The 16,104-nt window shown below is 40.5% G+C and overlaps 1 protein-coding gene across 1 annotated transcript in view; it reads right to left on the reverse strand.

The window, feature by feature from the left end:
* Positions 1-889: 889 nt before the first annotated feature.
* The window catches only part of DNAJC3 (DnaJ (Hsp40) homolog, subfamily C, member 3), a 37,515-nt gene continuing 22,300 nt past the window's right edge, over positions 890-16,104 (reverse strand). The window contains exons 6-13 of the mRNA XM_009325564.1: positions 15,437-15,589; positions 13,976-14,157; positions 11,797-11,916; positions 10,079-10,184; positions 9,854-9,974; positions 4,693-4,825; positions 3,714-3,862; positions 890-1,341 (exon numbers count right to left, since the gene is read on the reverse strand). Coding sequence (XP_009323839.1) covers positions 1,184-1,341; positions 3,714-3,862; positions 4,693-4,825; positions 9,854-9,974; positions 10,079-10,184; positions 11,797-11,916; positions 13,976-14,157; positions 15,437-15,589 — 1,122 coding nt within the window. The 3' untranslated portion in view covers positions 890-1,183. The remainder of the gene's footprint in view (positions 1,342-3,713; positions 3,863-4,692; positions 4,826-9,853; positions 9,975-10,078; positions 10,185-11,796; positions 11,917-13,975; positions 14,158-15,436; positions 15,590-16,104) is intronic.

Raw genomic sequence — 16,104 nt, forward strand, 5'->3', positions numbered from 1 at the left:
CAGCTACGCTCCTGGTAATACCTCACATCGCATCCACACAGTTCGATCAATACACCAAACCAATCTTAGCTACGTGCGTATAGAAAAAATAAACCAGACTTTTGGCTAATGGAAAGCTAGTTCCTCTTTCTGCGCACAGGCAGTTGTTTTTGCAGTACTGTGGCTGTTACACAAAGCATAAAATTACTTCAAACAGTTTCACGGTGAGTACTGACTCCCTGCTGCACCTCCCAGCAGAAATGAAGCTGTATTACGGGGGGAAGGCCAGAGTTAATAGCGCATTCGTACAGTCTGCAGTACGCTCACCTCACAACCCGTACCGGCTCTGAGTTTACGTACGGAGAAGTAACAAACTGCTGCACAGTCGGGGAAATGTCACATCAAATTTTTTTGCTCAAAGTTCAAGCAGACGTTTTGTTAAAGTGCAAACTACTCAAAAATGATACCTACACATCCCAAATCACATTCAGAACAAGTCTCTCAAAAAACATCAGGTATATTTTTTTACTTTCATATTTGACAACTACCACCAAGGAAATCATCCCAATTCATTTCAGGTTAATGAGTAAAGCGAGTAGACATTTTCAAACACAATTAGTTACAAGCGATCTTCTTTCAGAGCGGTTGTCCAGACTCATTCCGTAGGCAGCCTCGTCACCCTACCCACGGCACTGCCGACAGTAACACCGCCGGTGGTCACTAGGGCCTCCTTTTCAGAATACTGAGAGACAGCTCATTCTGCTGAGCGCGACGACTAACGATTTGTTAACGTAGAGACTATCGTAACTACCCTTTCCACATTTTATTAGGCCCCGATTCAGAAAAATATTTACATGCGTTTTTACCTTTAAGCATATACTTGAGTCCTAAATTTGTGTTTAAGTGTTGTCCTAAGTAGCCTCTCACTGTTTTTCCCATCCATAGGAATAAACATGTCCTGCATATCCACAACAAATACATAGGCAGTAACAACCCCCCCCCAAGCAGTACGAGCTTGTCAAGTTCACCACAAAGCAAACTCTTTGAATACTAAAAAGAAAGAAGGAGCTTTCTTCTGGTGCAGTAAGACTCTGGGTTAAGGACAACCTTAGCAATTAAGATTTTGGGTCTTGAACCGAGAGACTCTTTATTTTTCAACGAATTAAGTAGAAAACAGCAGCCGCCACCAGAAACAGTCTTGGCTCTAACTGAAGTGAAATTTGAATGTAAACGGTCCTCCTCCAGAACCAAAGGGGTTGAATCCTTGCCACGTGTTCCAGTTCCTGTGGAAAGGGTTGCCCCCACCCTGCTGACTCTCTGCGTCCAGTGGGTCCTCGCCCGCATCAAACTTCCGCCTCATTTCTGAAGGAAACAAAACCAAGGTGGAATCATGGCACAGCAGTTAGGGCAGTAACACCAAGCATCTTTGACGACCAATAACCAACTGCCCCCCCTCCGCCAACCCAGAGAGCTGCAATTATCACTTGTGTTGGCAGCATCTCTAGAACCTAATTACTTTGAGTTTTCCAAAGCTGCCCAGGAGACCGGCAGAGAAGAGACTAACTCCGTGAAAACTTCAAACGAGTCATTTGGTTTAAAACAAGGCAAGACAGTACCTGGCTTGGTTTGACAGGAATGGTAAACATGACGTAAGCAAGTGTCAAGGACAGGTATGAATTTCAACAGGGACAGGACAGTTGCACTTTGTCCACAAATAATTGGGACGTCTTGTCCTTGCTGAGTTTATTGGACCTATTCTCTCATAGCTGCGCTCGCTCAGGATGGTCCGAGGACAGACCACGCTGTATCCTGCCAATTCTTCACAACCAATACGTTCCAGTATTGATCATTCAGCAACAGCACGGAAGTCAGCAGGCAGAGCCCCAAACGTTTTCAATCTTCTCCACATGCCATTCAGGCAGAGAGCTGTCTAGGGGACAGCAGTCTGGAGGCAGAAAGCGTGTTCTTTCAGTAGTCTAGTCCAGCGGAGACAAAGTCGAAAGCCTTCCCCAAGACCCACAGACAAGTCACAGGCTACGCCGCTACGCTCTTGCTTACCCCCGCGTGTAACTTTCCAGCAGCCTGCAAGCGCCACAAGGTTTTTGATCACCCGGCACTTTTTCAGGACACCCATTTCATCAAGGCAGAGAAGGGAAGCAAAGGAGTTGGTTAGGGGGGGAATCATGAGACTGGCTGGGGAGGAATGCGGAAGATGGCCTCGAAGTACACCAGAGCCCTATGATAAATAAGCTTGCAAATGAAAGCTCAGAGATTCAGAGGCCTGCAGGCTTTATAGTTTTTCTTTACATAACCAACATGGTCACTAGAGCCAGGAAATGACCTAGGAAAAATATCTGGATGAAAGGAGAGGACGTCATCGCAGTAAGAAGAGACGGAAAGCAATACAGATGGCATTACAAAAGCCAAATACGACCGGTGTGACTTTTCTTGCCCAGTTGGTTTGACAGGAATGGTAAACATGACATAAGCAACAGTGTCAAGGAGAAAGTAGATGAGCATGTCCTGGAGATGCTGACAGGGCAGACAGCACCTCTAACACTTCCAGTATATAAATCTCCTAATTTGTGCTCATAATTATGAGCAAAAGATCACATTAACACAGAAAAAGGTTTTCTGACCAGAAGTGCTTGTAATGCAGTTAATCACTCTCAGATCCCTCCTTCCCCCAAGAAAGTCTGAGCCCATCTGCCTAATTATCCCTTAGATGATCCTGAAGAGTTGAACATAAAAACGGAAGCCTCCGATATCTACATCTTTTACCTGCTTCCGTCTTTCCAGTGACCATACAGGAACAGTTTGAAGACAAGAACTTAACAGGTGGCTCTGGTTGAGGGGGTTTTTGTTTGGTTGTTTTTTTGTTGGGGTTGGGGTTTTTGGGTTTGTTTGCTCGGGGTTTTTTTTTTGTTTTGTTTTTTAAAGGAGGTGAGATAACCACACCACCTCGGTTTTTATTACGTTCTTGAGACTAAGTGGTCCAAACCCTTCCGTTCATCTCTTGGCGAGACAGACATCAGATCTCCTAGTCGCCACACCACAGGGTCTCCCAGGAGAGTGACCACACTCTTCACTTTTTTCCCCTCCTCCAGAGCTGACGAGCAGACAGCCAGACCTGACAGGGCTCCTTGCTCCTGGGGACTGGGCCGGCCCCAGGAGCCTGGTCACAGACCAGCAGCGAGGGCATCCTCTCCCTCAGGCCGATAGGAACCGAGAACTCAGTCCCCTGCCCTCGGGGAAGTGCTCTGTCTGCAGAGAATCTGTTTGCACGATGCATCTAGGCTCCGATACGCACAACAAGGGCCAATTTTGAGGGCTCCTCTGGAGTACCTCAGGTGCTCTTATAATCTAAATGTAGTTTGCAATAGAACTTTAGGCAGAAGGAGACACCCACATCCTTCAAGTGAGCATCTCCAGAGTTAATCAGTCCTGGAAATCTCTGCAAGATGATATCCTAACAAGAGACCTTTAAAGTCAAATAAAAATTATTATTTCAAACAAAAGTCACTGAAACACGATAAATAATTCTCGGTTTACGTCTGACTTCATGCAACAGATCGGATGCAAGTATTAGTGCAGTGCTTCCTCAAGATGGATAAGGGGGGAAAGGGAAAAAGGGAAGCTGTAATGCTTATTATGGCTTACACTTGCTTCATTTTTACATTACTGTAAAAAAGTAATTAAAAAAAATGAAGTCACTGCGTAAGAACAATCATTACCTGGGTCAGTGAGGACTTCTTTAGCAGCTGCTATATCAATGAATTTTTTCTCCGCTTTCTTCTTTTCTTCCTCACTCTGGAAGTTATCAGGGTGCCACTGGGACGCCAGCTTTCTGTAAGCTTTTATGATTTCTTGCTTTCGAGCATTTCTGGATGGATAAAATTACAGGTAACTTAATTTTCTAATTGTTCATATGCCACACTACCGAAACTACAGGTTTATTTTAAACGCTGAGACAGTAATTAAGGGCATCAGGAAAATTATGAGTTAGTTAACCTTCATGCAGGTGGTACTGAAGATTCTTTACACAAAAAACAGAGGAAGCAGGTTGCAACTTTAAACAAAAATTACTCACTTTCCTTCACCACCCGTTTACTTTCTTTGGAAAGATGCTACTGTCAGCTACTATACAGAATACAGTTCCCAGTCTGAAGAATTTACAATCAGGTGAGTAACAAAAAGCACAAAGTAGAGATCAAATTAGTTCACAATTGGAAGGATCACCAATACTAGTTCAGAACTGGACATTTGTTTGGTCCTCATTAGAAAGAAATCGCCTGTTTCTCCAGGTTAATGGCAGAAGTATTTCAGATACCTTTCAATTAGTCCTTTCAAACTCTTCCAATCCGTCGTACTATCTGCCACAATTTTATTTTTTGTTGCTTTCAGTAATTCTTTCCAGTCTTCATTTCTTCCCCAATTCATTCACCTGACTCTTGATCATCTATACTAAGAATTTCTTGCCAAGGGATTTATTTCCTTCCTTCCCAATGTTGTTTTTTCATTCCTTCTAAAGGAATTGTAAACAAATGCTACTTAAAAGCTGAACACTGCTAAACTAGTACAGTAGGAAAGCGAAGGTAGCAAGATACGGGAACAAAAACTAACACTCAGCAGAACAAATTCAAGTGATCAGCCCTAGATGTACTGGTTTAATAACCAACTTTGACGTCATCATCTCGGATATTAGTATCTCACCTTTTTACTCCTAAGATTTTGTAGTAATCCCTCTTCTGCGATTGCTTCAGCATCCTCTGGGCACGTTCTAGCCCCTCCCGAATCTGCTGGTCATTTTCACTATTGGCTTGAGCAGTCTCATAGTCTTTAATAGCTTTTATAAAAAAAGTGAATGAAAAAAGGTTACACAAATCTTTACTAACTTCAATTTAGAGAACTCAACCACTCACCAAAACTGAAGTTTTGCTATTACCGTATATAAACAGCAAAACTTTTATTTCAACTTGCCATGTTTTTTTTCGAAACTGAAAAACCTTGGAGTAGAGGAGATTCATTTTCACATATAAATTAGGTAACTTTCTTTAGGTTCATCACGCTTTTTGGAAAGGAAGGAGAAGGGAGGTTACTAGCAGCAGGTCAGAACACTCTCTAAATGTTAGACATTCACATGGATGAACATAACGAGCATGTAGGACTGGGACAGGAATCAAGAAGCAAGTTTCAGCAACTAGTATTTGAAGAGCACACTGCACAATGTTAGTCCCATACGTCGCTGTTCAACTGAAGGATGCATTATACAGAGTCTTTAAATTAATATTCCTTCTTCTCCCACAGTCTGCACTCAATCAGCACGATAGAAAGCCTCTTCCTCTTTAATGACAATAAAGATGGATTTCAGATTACCAATAAGTTCATGCTGTTCGTGAAAGACAAATATTCCCTTTTTACGCCTCTGCATAATATGTTGTATTTTAAGTGTTTTTTTTTTCCAAAGGCATGCTCTTGCTTTTATTTCAAGAGTTGCATTTCTGAGAAATGAAAGCAAGAAAGGTATTCATGAATTTTTAAGAAATTCCAGGTCTACACTTTTTTTTTTTAAAGTAAACTATATTATTATTTTAAGTGGTAACCAAACGCTTAAGACACCAAGTTTAAATATTCTTTGATATCAAGATTTATCAAGGGAAGCAACCGTTGAAGTCTTTAATGAGACTGCTCTTCTTTCACTGTTATAATCCTCAGTCTCATTTGCAGATCCAAGTCTCCTAGGTTTCTCAAGTAAAGTACTTGCGTCAGATTATTTCCAAGCAGATGCTATTTCTCAGCAGGTGTTACATTTGTTTTTCACTGTTTCTGAGCAAGACAGCAGGAAGTGCTAATGAATTTGTATTACCAGACATCTGATACCACTGCAATCTTGTTTTGGTTATTGAAAAAAAAAAAATCCAAAAAAGTATTTTCAGTGCCCCAACAATTTCATATGCTATTACAAACAAAACAAAATTTCTATTCATTTTCACATCACTGGACACTGTCATTCGCTGCCTGAACAAAGCACTTTGGCTTCTGCTGCTATTTTTAATAATTTGTCCAGTCACTAAAAAAAACAACAAAAAAGGGCATACACTAATGCATGTGCCCAATATATGCTGTCAAAACTGATAAAAATAATGAAAATGCAGGGATTTCATTACACTGCTTTACTGCTCCAATAATTTTAAGCACCAGCACACTTAATCTGCTTCATGTAATAATGGAGGTCCCATCACAACATCCTGCCAAATGCAGATCAGATTGCTCAACTTCACTGAGCACCACATCATCTACAGCAGGCACCACTGCTGGCAACCAAGCTGCTCAGGGGTCAAGTATTTGCAATGACAGTACTTGATTCCTCTTTTTTTTAAATTGACTCCCTTATTTAAAGGCTGCAAGTATTAAGCATATGGGAAGGTATGTTGTTAGTGCTGCACACCGCAGAGGGAATGCACCCAGCACACCTGACGGCAAGTACATTTTGCACTTTCTCTCAGCTGGAAGAGACTTCAATTTTGATGGTACCCTCCAGTGCAGCAATTTTCCCCCTCGAGAGCTAATCGCTGTCCCCACCTGAGGGGTGAGGGTTGGAAGCAGGGTGACAGCTTCCTGACCACAAGAAGTTTGCTATGAAACCAGGAGATTTATTACTAATTCACGGTATGTCAAGTGAGATATTTAATCAATTCTTCTCAGTCACTCTTTCTAAAAGCACTAGTACCTCAAATCAACACAAGAATCACTGCTGCTTCTTACTGGCCTGCTATTTCAGAGAGCATCCTTTCTTCCTTTCATCCTGTCCCACGACATGAAAGAACAACCAGTTTCCAGTATCACTTTCAACTTGAACACTTTAGTCAAATCTAACTCTCCTTCTTTCAATATAAGAGTCTTTACAAGCTCTCGAATAGTAAACGCATCGTATCTCTAAACACCTTAGCTGGCTTTCCTATCTTGCCTGCATCTTTAAAATTGAGTGACCAAGATTGGCCATTATTCCATATGCAGAATTAATTTCCTATCAAACATGAGTAACTGCAGACAACCTATGTCCACGCCAACTCTGTTAGAGGAATAACTGAACCAGTTATGCTCTTACTAAAATAGGGACTGTTTCCTCTACAGTAGTAGGGTGGGGAGAGGAAGGGGAAAAAAAAAAGGATGTCCTGACCAATTTTGAAACAGCAAGGTGGTTTTTCTTCTTTCTTCTTTGACAAAACTTGTTCTGTGTACTTTAGACAGATAGACTCCTGTACTTATGAGGTAAGCCAGAAAGGGAGTCATTACACATCTGTCTCAGTAGACAAGCCCTGGATCCCATGTGATTATAAAGTAATTAAAACCATTTGATGGGAATCAGAACTCAGCTATACATACTGAAGTGCATCTTGAACACTCAACAATAATAGCCTTCAAAGCTCTGAATTACAAGTACTTTGAAATTTCCTGTCTTTAAACAGGAAAATAGGTGCCTCCAGCTTGAAGTCTTCTTGAGGGAAGAATGAGAATCAGTTCGCCCCTTTAAATATGAGACTACATTTTTAATTACTCTACTGTTCTCTACAGCAGAGAGAAATCAGCCATCATTTTATAGCAGTTAAAACTGAGGGATAAGTGAAGACACCTTCAGGCAGACTAACATTAATGGACTGTAATACTGTTTATGGAGGCTCTGCTGGAAGGAGGAGTGTAACTACAACCATCTCACTACTGTCAAGGGCAGGACGAAGGCAAGGGATATGCCCAACAGCAGGGATTTGGAGGAGCACGGTTCCACTCTAGCATGGTTGTCCATTCAACCAGGCCCAGGAAATAAGCCCTCCCCAATCCCCGGTGTGTCTTCTCTGCGTTTCCTTATATCCCATAATAGGGAGGCATTTGCTCCAGCACAAGAGACCAAGCTGGCTCTGCGCATTTGTGCGGGACCTTGTTACAAAACTTCCCCCCCCTCCCCTAAGTTGCAAGAGTTGCCAGATTCTCTCACCCTAGAGGAACCAGAAATAGATGAGGATTTAACAGAAGATAATGTTAGAAAGACCCAAATTGAGATTCATCAATTTCAAGAACAACAAACAGATCAATTCTGTCCTCTAGTAAGAAGCAAAAGGTACCCCTAAGAGGACTCACAGCCGGGCCTGTTTGGCCTGCCTCTCTCTGTACCCTCCTCTAAGCTGAAGATTCATACACCTTGAGGGGAAAAAAATAACCTTAAATTTTCTTTGGGTTCCCCTTTGGCTGATACTCCTCCCTCTTAAATCAAAAACCTTTGTACAAGCCATAATCTATGTAGATTTGCATTCTGTACCTTTAACTATTTTTAGGGAAGTGGGGTTTTTTATTAATTTGTAAATCTGCTTCTCCCAACACTGACTGAGCTTACTTCCACTGTACTGAAGTACAGAAAAAGATGAGGAAATGCCCAAAGGGGACCTCATCACTGTGAAATCTTCCTGAGCCTTACTTTTAGGTTGACACTGCAGTTCTAAACAATCAAAAGATGGAAAAACATTACCCTAAGAAAAACAGAAAGACAGTTTTTCCTCACACTTTGGGTTTGTTTTTTTTTTTTTAAGCAATCCCTTTGTACAATGGTCATCAGTTCTCTGAAATGCTGCTGTCTTCCACCCTTTTTCTTATAAGGAGGAAGAAAGCTTGCCAGCCTCAGCAAAGAGGGAGTAGGACTAGGTCACTTCAGAAGTACGAAGTCTACAGGGCTGATGAAGAGGATGGCCTGAAACTACACCAGTCCTCTTTATACCATGTTTACATTTGAGTCAAGGAGGCCTAAAAAAAGAACAAAATTTCTGAAGTGAACTTCAAGAGGTGAGCAATATCATCTCTCAGTGATTAATTTCTCAAAAAGACAAAAAAAATTTGAGCGTGCTATTAATGAGAACAGCTGCCTTCATGAATGTTTAAATCGAAAAGATTTTTTTTGTTCAGTTGTAAAGCAAAAGATCCAGTACCAGAATATAGAACAATTTTCCTTTTCTGTGAGTACTAAAATTAATGGAATAGTTTTCTGCAGATCTAAAGTCTCAAAGTCCTCTCCCTCATCACATCTGACTGGAACAGCCCAATACTTCAAAAACTGTTGCATGACTGAGCACGGGGGTGGAACAGACAGATTGTCCAATTTCCTTCTTAAGCCTGGTTTCTTGTGGAAATGAGATTCACTAAATTAAATTTTGAAGATTTTTTTTTATAGCACATTAGCACTTAGTACTCTTAAAGAAGCTAGGTAACAGCATAATGGTGTACTCAGAGACACCCATTACTCAGTCCCTATTTTCCAAGGCTGTAGATGGGACCACATAACAGTAGGCATTTTATGGAAACCCCGTATGGAAAATGCAGCCTCATGAGTAGAATCAGTTTACGGCTCTTGGCAGCACTACAGAGACCCATGGAGGTGAAGCAATGGCCGTTATCTTCCTCTGCCCTCAACATATGCTAGGGGATAGAACAGTATTGTTTCATGCTGCCATCTAAAGACATTAAAATGGAGTTCCTAAAATGGATTTACATCACCCTATAATTACCTTTTATCTCTAAATGGAATTGTCTGATGTTGCTGATTATATAAAATGGATTTAAGTAAGTTGAATAAGCTGTACAGTCTCATAAAACATCCTGAACATAGCCCACTGTTGTAAAGACAACTCCGCTGCAGATAAAACAAGTACATTCCACTTATACTAATCAAGACAAAATTACTAGCAGGTATTTTTGTAAATCTGCAACTACCAGTGCTGATTAGGGATAACAACAGTGTAGAATCAAAGTGCATGTTAAAAAATTTTGACACACTGACTGCATTTTAAACGCCCACAAAAAAGTACGTGCAAACTGCATTCAACTGTACCTTCTTCATACAGGTCTTCCAGCAAATATGCTTCTGCTCTGTCTTTCAGGGCATTCACATTGGTTGGTTCCAGTTCCAGAACTTCTGTACAAACTTTTATGGCTTCTGTAGCCTGCTGATTCTAGAGAGGAGAAAGTAAAACAAAAAACTCACGTAGTTGTGGGGTTTTGGGGGTTGGTTGGTTGTTTTAAAGAAATTTACAGAGGGAGACAGAAGCAGAATTACCTTTGATAAACAGTGACAGATCCTTTCTTTGGCACGAGTAGCATAAATTGGGACTTCCGGCTCAGTTTTCATTACAGAATCATATTTATTGATAGCATCTTCATACCTGTTTAAATCATAAAGATAAGCATAATATGAAATGTAATAACTATTTCAGGGTGTTGTGATTTATTTACAAATTTTAAAATTTTAAGATTCACAGATTTTCACATCCTTCTAGCAATGTACCTTAACTTCAATAGTCTTAAAGGTGTGGCGTGAGACAACACTATGAAGAAAACTTTCAGCCACTTCAAGAATGACATCCCCACTCCCTTTTCTGTGCTATGAGACAGAAGAGCAGGCACTATGCCTGGCAGGCTTTTGCAGAAGAAAACAACTACCATCCCTCAGTGTGCACAGACAACAGTCTCTAGATTTGCCTCCTGTCCAACACGCCACTTTGCACTTAGAAAAAAAGCATCTCCCTCTCCGATATCTGAGATGGACTAAGTCTGGAGTCTTGTTGTGAGCATTGTACTATTTGCATTTCTTGGTACAAAAAAGAAAGAAGTTCTTTATGCCAGCTTGAAGCGGGCAGTTGTTTTCCCCCTTCCTTCTTGTCCGCAAGTCACATCGTAAAATGTATTTTTGCTGTGAAGGTTTCAAAGACGCTAAAGTTCCATGGTTTGAGTAAGAAATGGATTAGAACATTCACCTAAAAATGCAAGTGTGTGATTGAACCCATGGGTTGGTACAAGCTAGGAGAAATTCAAGTCCTTACAGTTGGATGTCGTGTGCTTGGCAACACATAAAACTGAAATAAAGCAAGAAGTGGAAGACTACAGAGGCATTGCCTGTCATTTAACAGGGTGCGTAAAAGCCCATCAGTCAGATCCACTTTCGCCATCAAGGCACTGCAGCGTTACTAGGTAGTTTTAGTCTAAAGATGTGGTCCTTCAATCAGAGTAGTTGAGGTTGGAAGGGACTTCTGGAGGTCATCGGGTTCAAACCCCCTGCTCAAGCAGGGCCATCTAGAGCAGGTTGCCCAGGACCATGTCCAGACAGATTTTGAATATCTCCAACGTGGGGAGACACCATAACCTCTCTGGGCCACCTGCCCCAGTGCGAACGAGGGGGTGGTGGGAAGCATTTCCGTATGTTCAAATGGAATTTCCTGTTTCAGTTTGTGCCCATTGCCTCTGGTCCTGTCACTGGGCACCACTGAAAGGAGCCTGGCTCCGCCCTCTTTGCACCCTCCCTTTAGGTATTTATATACATTGATGAGATCACCCTGTAGCAGAGAAGGCTCAGGGGAATAGTCCCAGCTATCTCAGCCTTTCCTCACAGGTTAGAGATGCTCCAGTCCATTTCGCTGGACTTTCTCTCAGCAGCTTCATCTCTCTTGTACTGGGGAGCCCAGCACCCCAGGTGTGGCCTCACCAGTGCTAAGTAATTACATACGAGAGCTGACAAATATTATCCCTATCTTGGTCTTACTACCTGCTCCACAAAGAAGTTAAGTATGCAAAGAGGAGACAATGGCATCAGAGGAATCAGAACAGGATTGTCACTATGTGAGTCAATATTTATTTTAATTGTAATTTGAGAGCTGTGCTCAGTTATCCACTTCAACTGACAGATGCAAAAAGCATCACTTAATCAACTCCTCAATCAATAATAAGTTGGCACCTCAGTAGTGATTTTTTTTTTTTTTTAGTACAGCAGTGAACACTTACCTGCCTTCTCTGATGAATTCCTCTGCTGACTCGATCTGCTTATTGAGTTTCTTTACTTGCTTATAGAGAGAGAAGCATTGCTTATGGTCTTGGTCCAGTTTCAGACACTCCCGGACTTCACTTTTCAAATGGACGTAGGGAGGAAAAAAAAAGCCAAAACAGAAAGACATCACCACACATTATGAAGTTGCACTTAGAGACACAATGCGGCATCTATAAGCTGTCCAGAACAACAGTTGACTTCTTTACACAATCTCTCCTTTCATCCAAGAATGAATTTAAAGTGCGACAAAAAAGTCTTCCAGAACATACAGGGATATTTGTCTGGTTTTGTTTTTAATTATTTTGTATTGCCAAATATGCAAAGATTGAGAAGTGTTACATTAATAACTGACTAAACAGCAGAAGAAAAATATACCCTGGGAAAGAAATTATATTCAGCATTTATCAGATACAACTGTTTGTTATTTTCCTACATATTTAACACAGCTATATTACAAAACACCTATGCAGAAGTATATTTTATGCTGCCTGAAACAGACAAAACTCAGCTATGACCCAAACCTCCTCTTGATAGAATATCAGCCAAGCCTGAGCCTGACTTTTCACTGTAAAGACTGTTTAATCAGACTCTGATTAGGGCAGATAACTCTTAAAATAGTCAAAAGTCTTAAAAAAAAAACACTCCAGAATGCAGTCATATGAAGGAATAAAAGTTTTGTATCATACAGAGACATCACAGTACAACCAAGGTGATATTTTTCAGAAAAGAGATCACAAAATCTTATTTTGTTCCTAAGCACAGACAAAAATATCTACTATTTGAAAATCATTAAGCCTGTAAAGGTAAGAGGAAGAAACTAAGGGAAGGTCAAGATTAATCACCCAGCAAGTCCAAGAGCTATAGAACTCTTTCTTAGTATAACTTATGATGAAAAAAATAGAATCAAAGAATAAAGAAAAGAGGCTTATCCCTTCATTCTGATACCATTCTGTTCTTCAACAGCTCTCTCAATTGTACTTAAAAAAACCCTTGAGATTTTATTACTTAACAGAGGAAGTCCATGTGTGGATTTCAGAGGAAAAAAAAAACCACCCACCTATTCTTGAAATCACTAGCCTAAGTGATAGTCAGCTACCAAAAGTCACCACAGAAGTGACCTGTGAGCTCCAGAGATTAAGTATACTCCGGAAAGGGGATCCCTAATGCAAACCAATTAGTTATTTGGCATTTACTTTTGCCCAGCTATAACTGCAAAAATTAATTTTACAATCATATGCAATTTCCATCCACCAGCCTGTCATACACCGCCAAGAAAAGAAACTCAGGCTTTTTCAGTTCCCTTCACCTCTTCCTGAACAGATTCTGTGGCAGAAACCATATTGGAAGGAGTCTGGAGATGCAGGTAGCACATCTGAGATGATGAGCTGCACAGAAATCACTTGTGTGCAAAAAGAAGGATTATACAGTCTGTCCAGCTGAGCACAGAGTATGAAGTTAACAGTCCAGATTGGGCAAGGGCAGTTATCTGCAGGACTGACTAGGGATGTATGGGAGTAACACCTTAAACAACTGAGTATGAATAAAAGGGTAGGACGTTATCAAAAAATCATCCAAAATACTGGACACTGTCTGCAAGAATGAAAGATTGACAGCTCTGGATCCCCAGCTCCTCATACTTGCATGCTCCTGTACTTTTTATTTATTCTTAAGCTTGTAACCTTTTGTTTCCACTCTTGAAAATAAAAATCTAGCCCTAAGACTTCACGCATACATTTTTTGTTTACATTGTAAACTTAACTTGAATGGAGGTTCAAGGTTAAAAAAAAAGGCTCCACCAAAGCAAGTTTAGAGAAGCACTTTCTTGTAGGATGGAGAAATACAATAAAGACAGTAAATGTAAGCAACTCTGATGGACCCGCACTACAGCTTCTAAATAGAAGTAGTGCTTCTATTTAGTAAACAAGATGCTAGGAACCATTGATGGCTGGTCTGCCAAGAATGGTGTCTTCACTGCCAGTTCTTAGGTTCTGCAAAGGAGCTTCCTTTATCAGATCCAGACCAGGGTTGCTACTCTATCCAAAACCCAGACAACACAGATATTTCACAGTTTATCATGACCTTTATCATCACATTTTCTGTCTCAATTATAATGATTACAGCAAACAGTAAAATTACCTGAGTGATAATTCATGGTCCCCCAGCTGATAATATATTCTGCTGATTTTATAGAAGGCTTCAGTGTTATCATTCTTTAATTTGGCAGCAGCTTTCAAGTCACTAATGGCTTTGCTTGGTTCCCCTTCCTTTATATAACACTCAGCTCGAAGTTCCCGTAGCTCTGCATCCCAAACACAAACCTTGAGAAATCAAAATTAAAGCTTGTTTTTGGTCCATAACACTTCACTTCTTTTCCTCCCCAACAAAAGAAAAATCCCATTTAATTTCACTTTGCCAACTGCAATAGCATAAGGTTCAAGCTGCACGCAGAGCGCATGAGACTAGCATCTCTGCTTCCTGGTGGATGCTGTGATGCACCTGCCCAAAGAGAAAGCAAAGGCCTGAAAAATTTGTAAATGATTCAATGAGCTCATGCAGGGAGATGAATTAAATCTACTGGCACTGCTTTAGCTGGGACAGTCTGTTGAACCTCCAGGGAAGGATATCAGAATCATAAATTATTATATCTTCCCAAAAGAATCAGGGTAATGAGCAGCAAGGACCAAGCTGTCAGTTGTCCTCTAGAAAGGACAATTGTGGGTAAGATTCAGCTACGCAAGATTTGACATTAGTATCTGGATTTTAAAGATCTATACAGAAGTAACAGTGTCACAGTATGGCAAGAATAATTACTTAAGAGGAATTGCCTATCATAATTTGTCTTAGAGAATTTATTCCGGGTCTTTTAGAAAATGGGGCTTTTCTGCTTTTCCACATTCCCTCCCCATAAACAAACTCCCACACTTTGGCAGTTTCTTCACCAAAAGCTAGAATGTTGTAAATTCCAAGTCAGTGTTAATTTGTATGTGAAGAGTCATAGCAGTTAACCGTCTTTTAATATGACACACAAAATGCCTACATGATTGACTTATTTACACTTATACTATCAGACTACCTATACTGATTAAGATTCAAATAGCGATATCTAAGGAACAAGCTGAAAAGTCCAGATAGCTATGTACATTTTTAACTTCGTGATTTTTTTATCTTTTGTCATTTCATTTCCTCAAGACAAAAACTGCCTGCATATAGGCAACGAAAAATCTAGATAAAAACCCTATGCCTCCTGTATCTGGCAAAACTTCATTGGTTTGAGAACAACATTTTTCCCAGCTTCCCCAAGAACACTGAACTGTGGCAAAATGGGAAATTATTATCAAGAAAGTTATTCTTAAGAGAAGTTTGGCTGAAGTTGTATCTTTAACCCTAACTACAATCTATTATTTTGACTTTTTTTGCAGCTAGCATTCAGCATTCTCCACTTTCCAACTTCATTATGGACTCATGGGGCTCAGCAAAACTGAGCCAATTACACCAAGCGTTTTCACATCAGTGAAGAAGTTATTAAACAAAAATACACAGATGTCAGACAGAAGCTCTTACTTCCCTTTCACAGTACCATTTTACTTTAACACTTACTGCCAAGATTTCATCAAGAAGAGAAATAGCGGCTTCGTAATCCTCTTGCTGGTAGGCAGATAATGCTTGTGAATGCAGGCGCTGTAGCTCATCAGACTTTGTCAGCTGAGTCTGGGCTTCTTTTTCCTCATTATTGCTAGGGTTGGATTTGAGCTGCAAACATTAACAAGGAATGAGACTGAAATGCTTGTGCAAGGATCTCTTTGTCCCATTAATAATCATATCATGGAGAACTGACTAAAGCTGCAAATAAAGTAAAATTAGTTTTAAAATTCCACTGGAAATGCTTCCAATGCCAAACTTCAGAAAAAGAAAGACATTTTTAGCTTCAATGAGAGTTGTCAGAAGTCAGAGAAATCTAATCCTACAACCCACCCCCCCAGCTCGATCATTTACCATTGGACACATCATACACAACAGTCATCGTTGTCCCCATCATCCCCTGGAAGTCACGGACCTCTCAACTGTAGCCTAGTTAACTCACCTCTCTGCAGACAGTTATTAAACACTGGATTCCCCAGCATCAGTACAAAGTAAATCCACTTGGCATAATCACGTATCTCACTTTAAGCACAATACTTATTTATAAATTTGTGACAGAAACAAATGCAACAAGTCACAGGTAGTATTACAGTAAAGCTGTGTTTCCTGTATTTTCCCTGGAAAGA

This window comes from Pygoscelis adeliae, unplaced genomic scaffold (assembly GCF_000699105.1).
Source record: "Pygoscelis adeliae isolate BGI_AS28 unplaced genomic scaffold, ASM69910v1 Scaffold56, whole genome shotgun sequence".
Classification (NCBI taxonomy): domain Eukaryota; kingdom Metazoa; phylum Chordata; class Aves; order Sphenisciformes; family Spheniscidae; genus Pygoscelis; species Pygoscelis adeliae.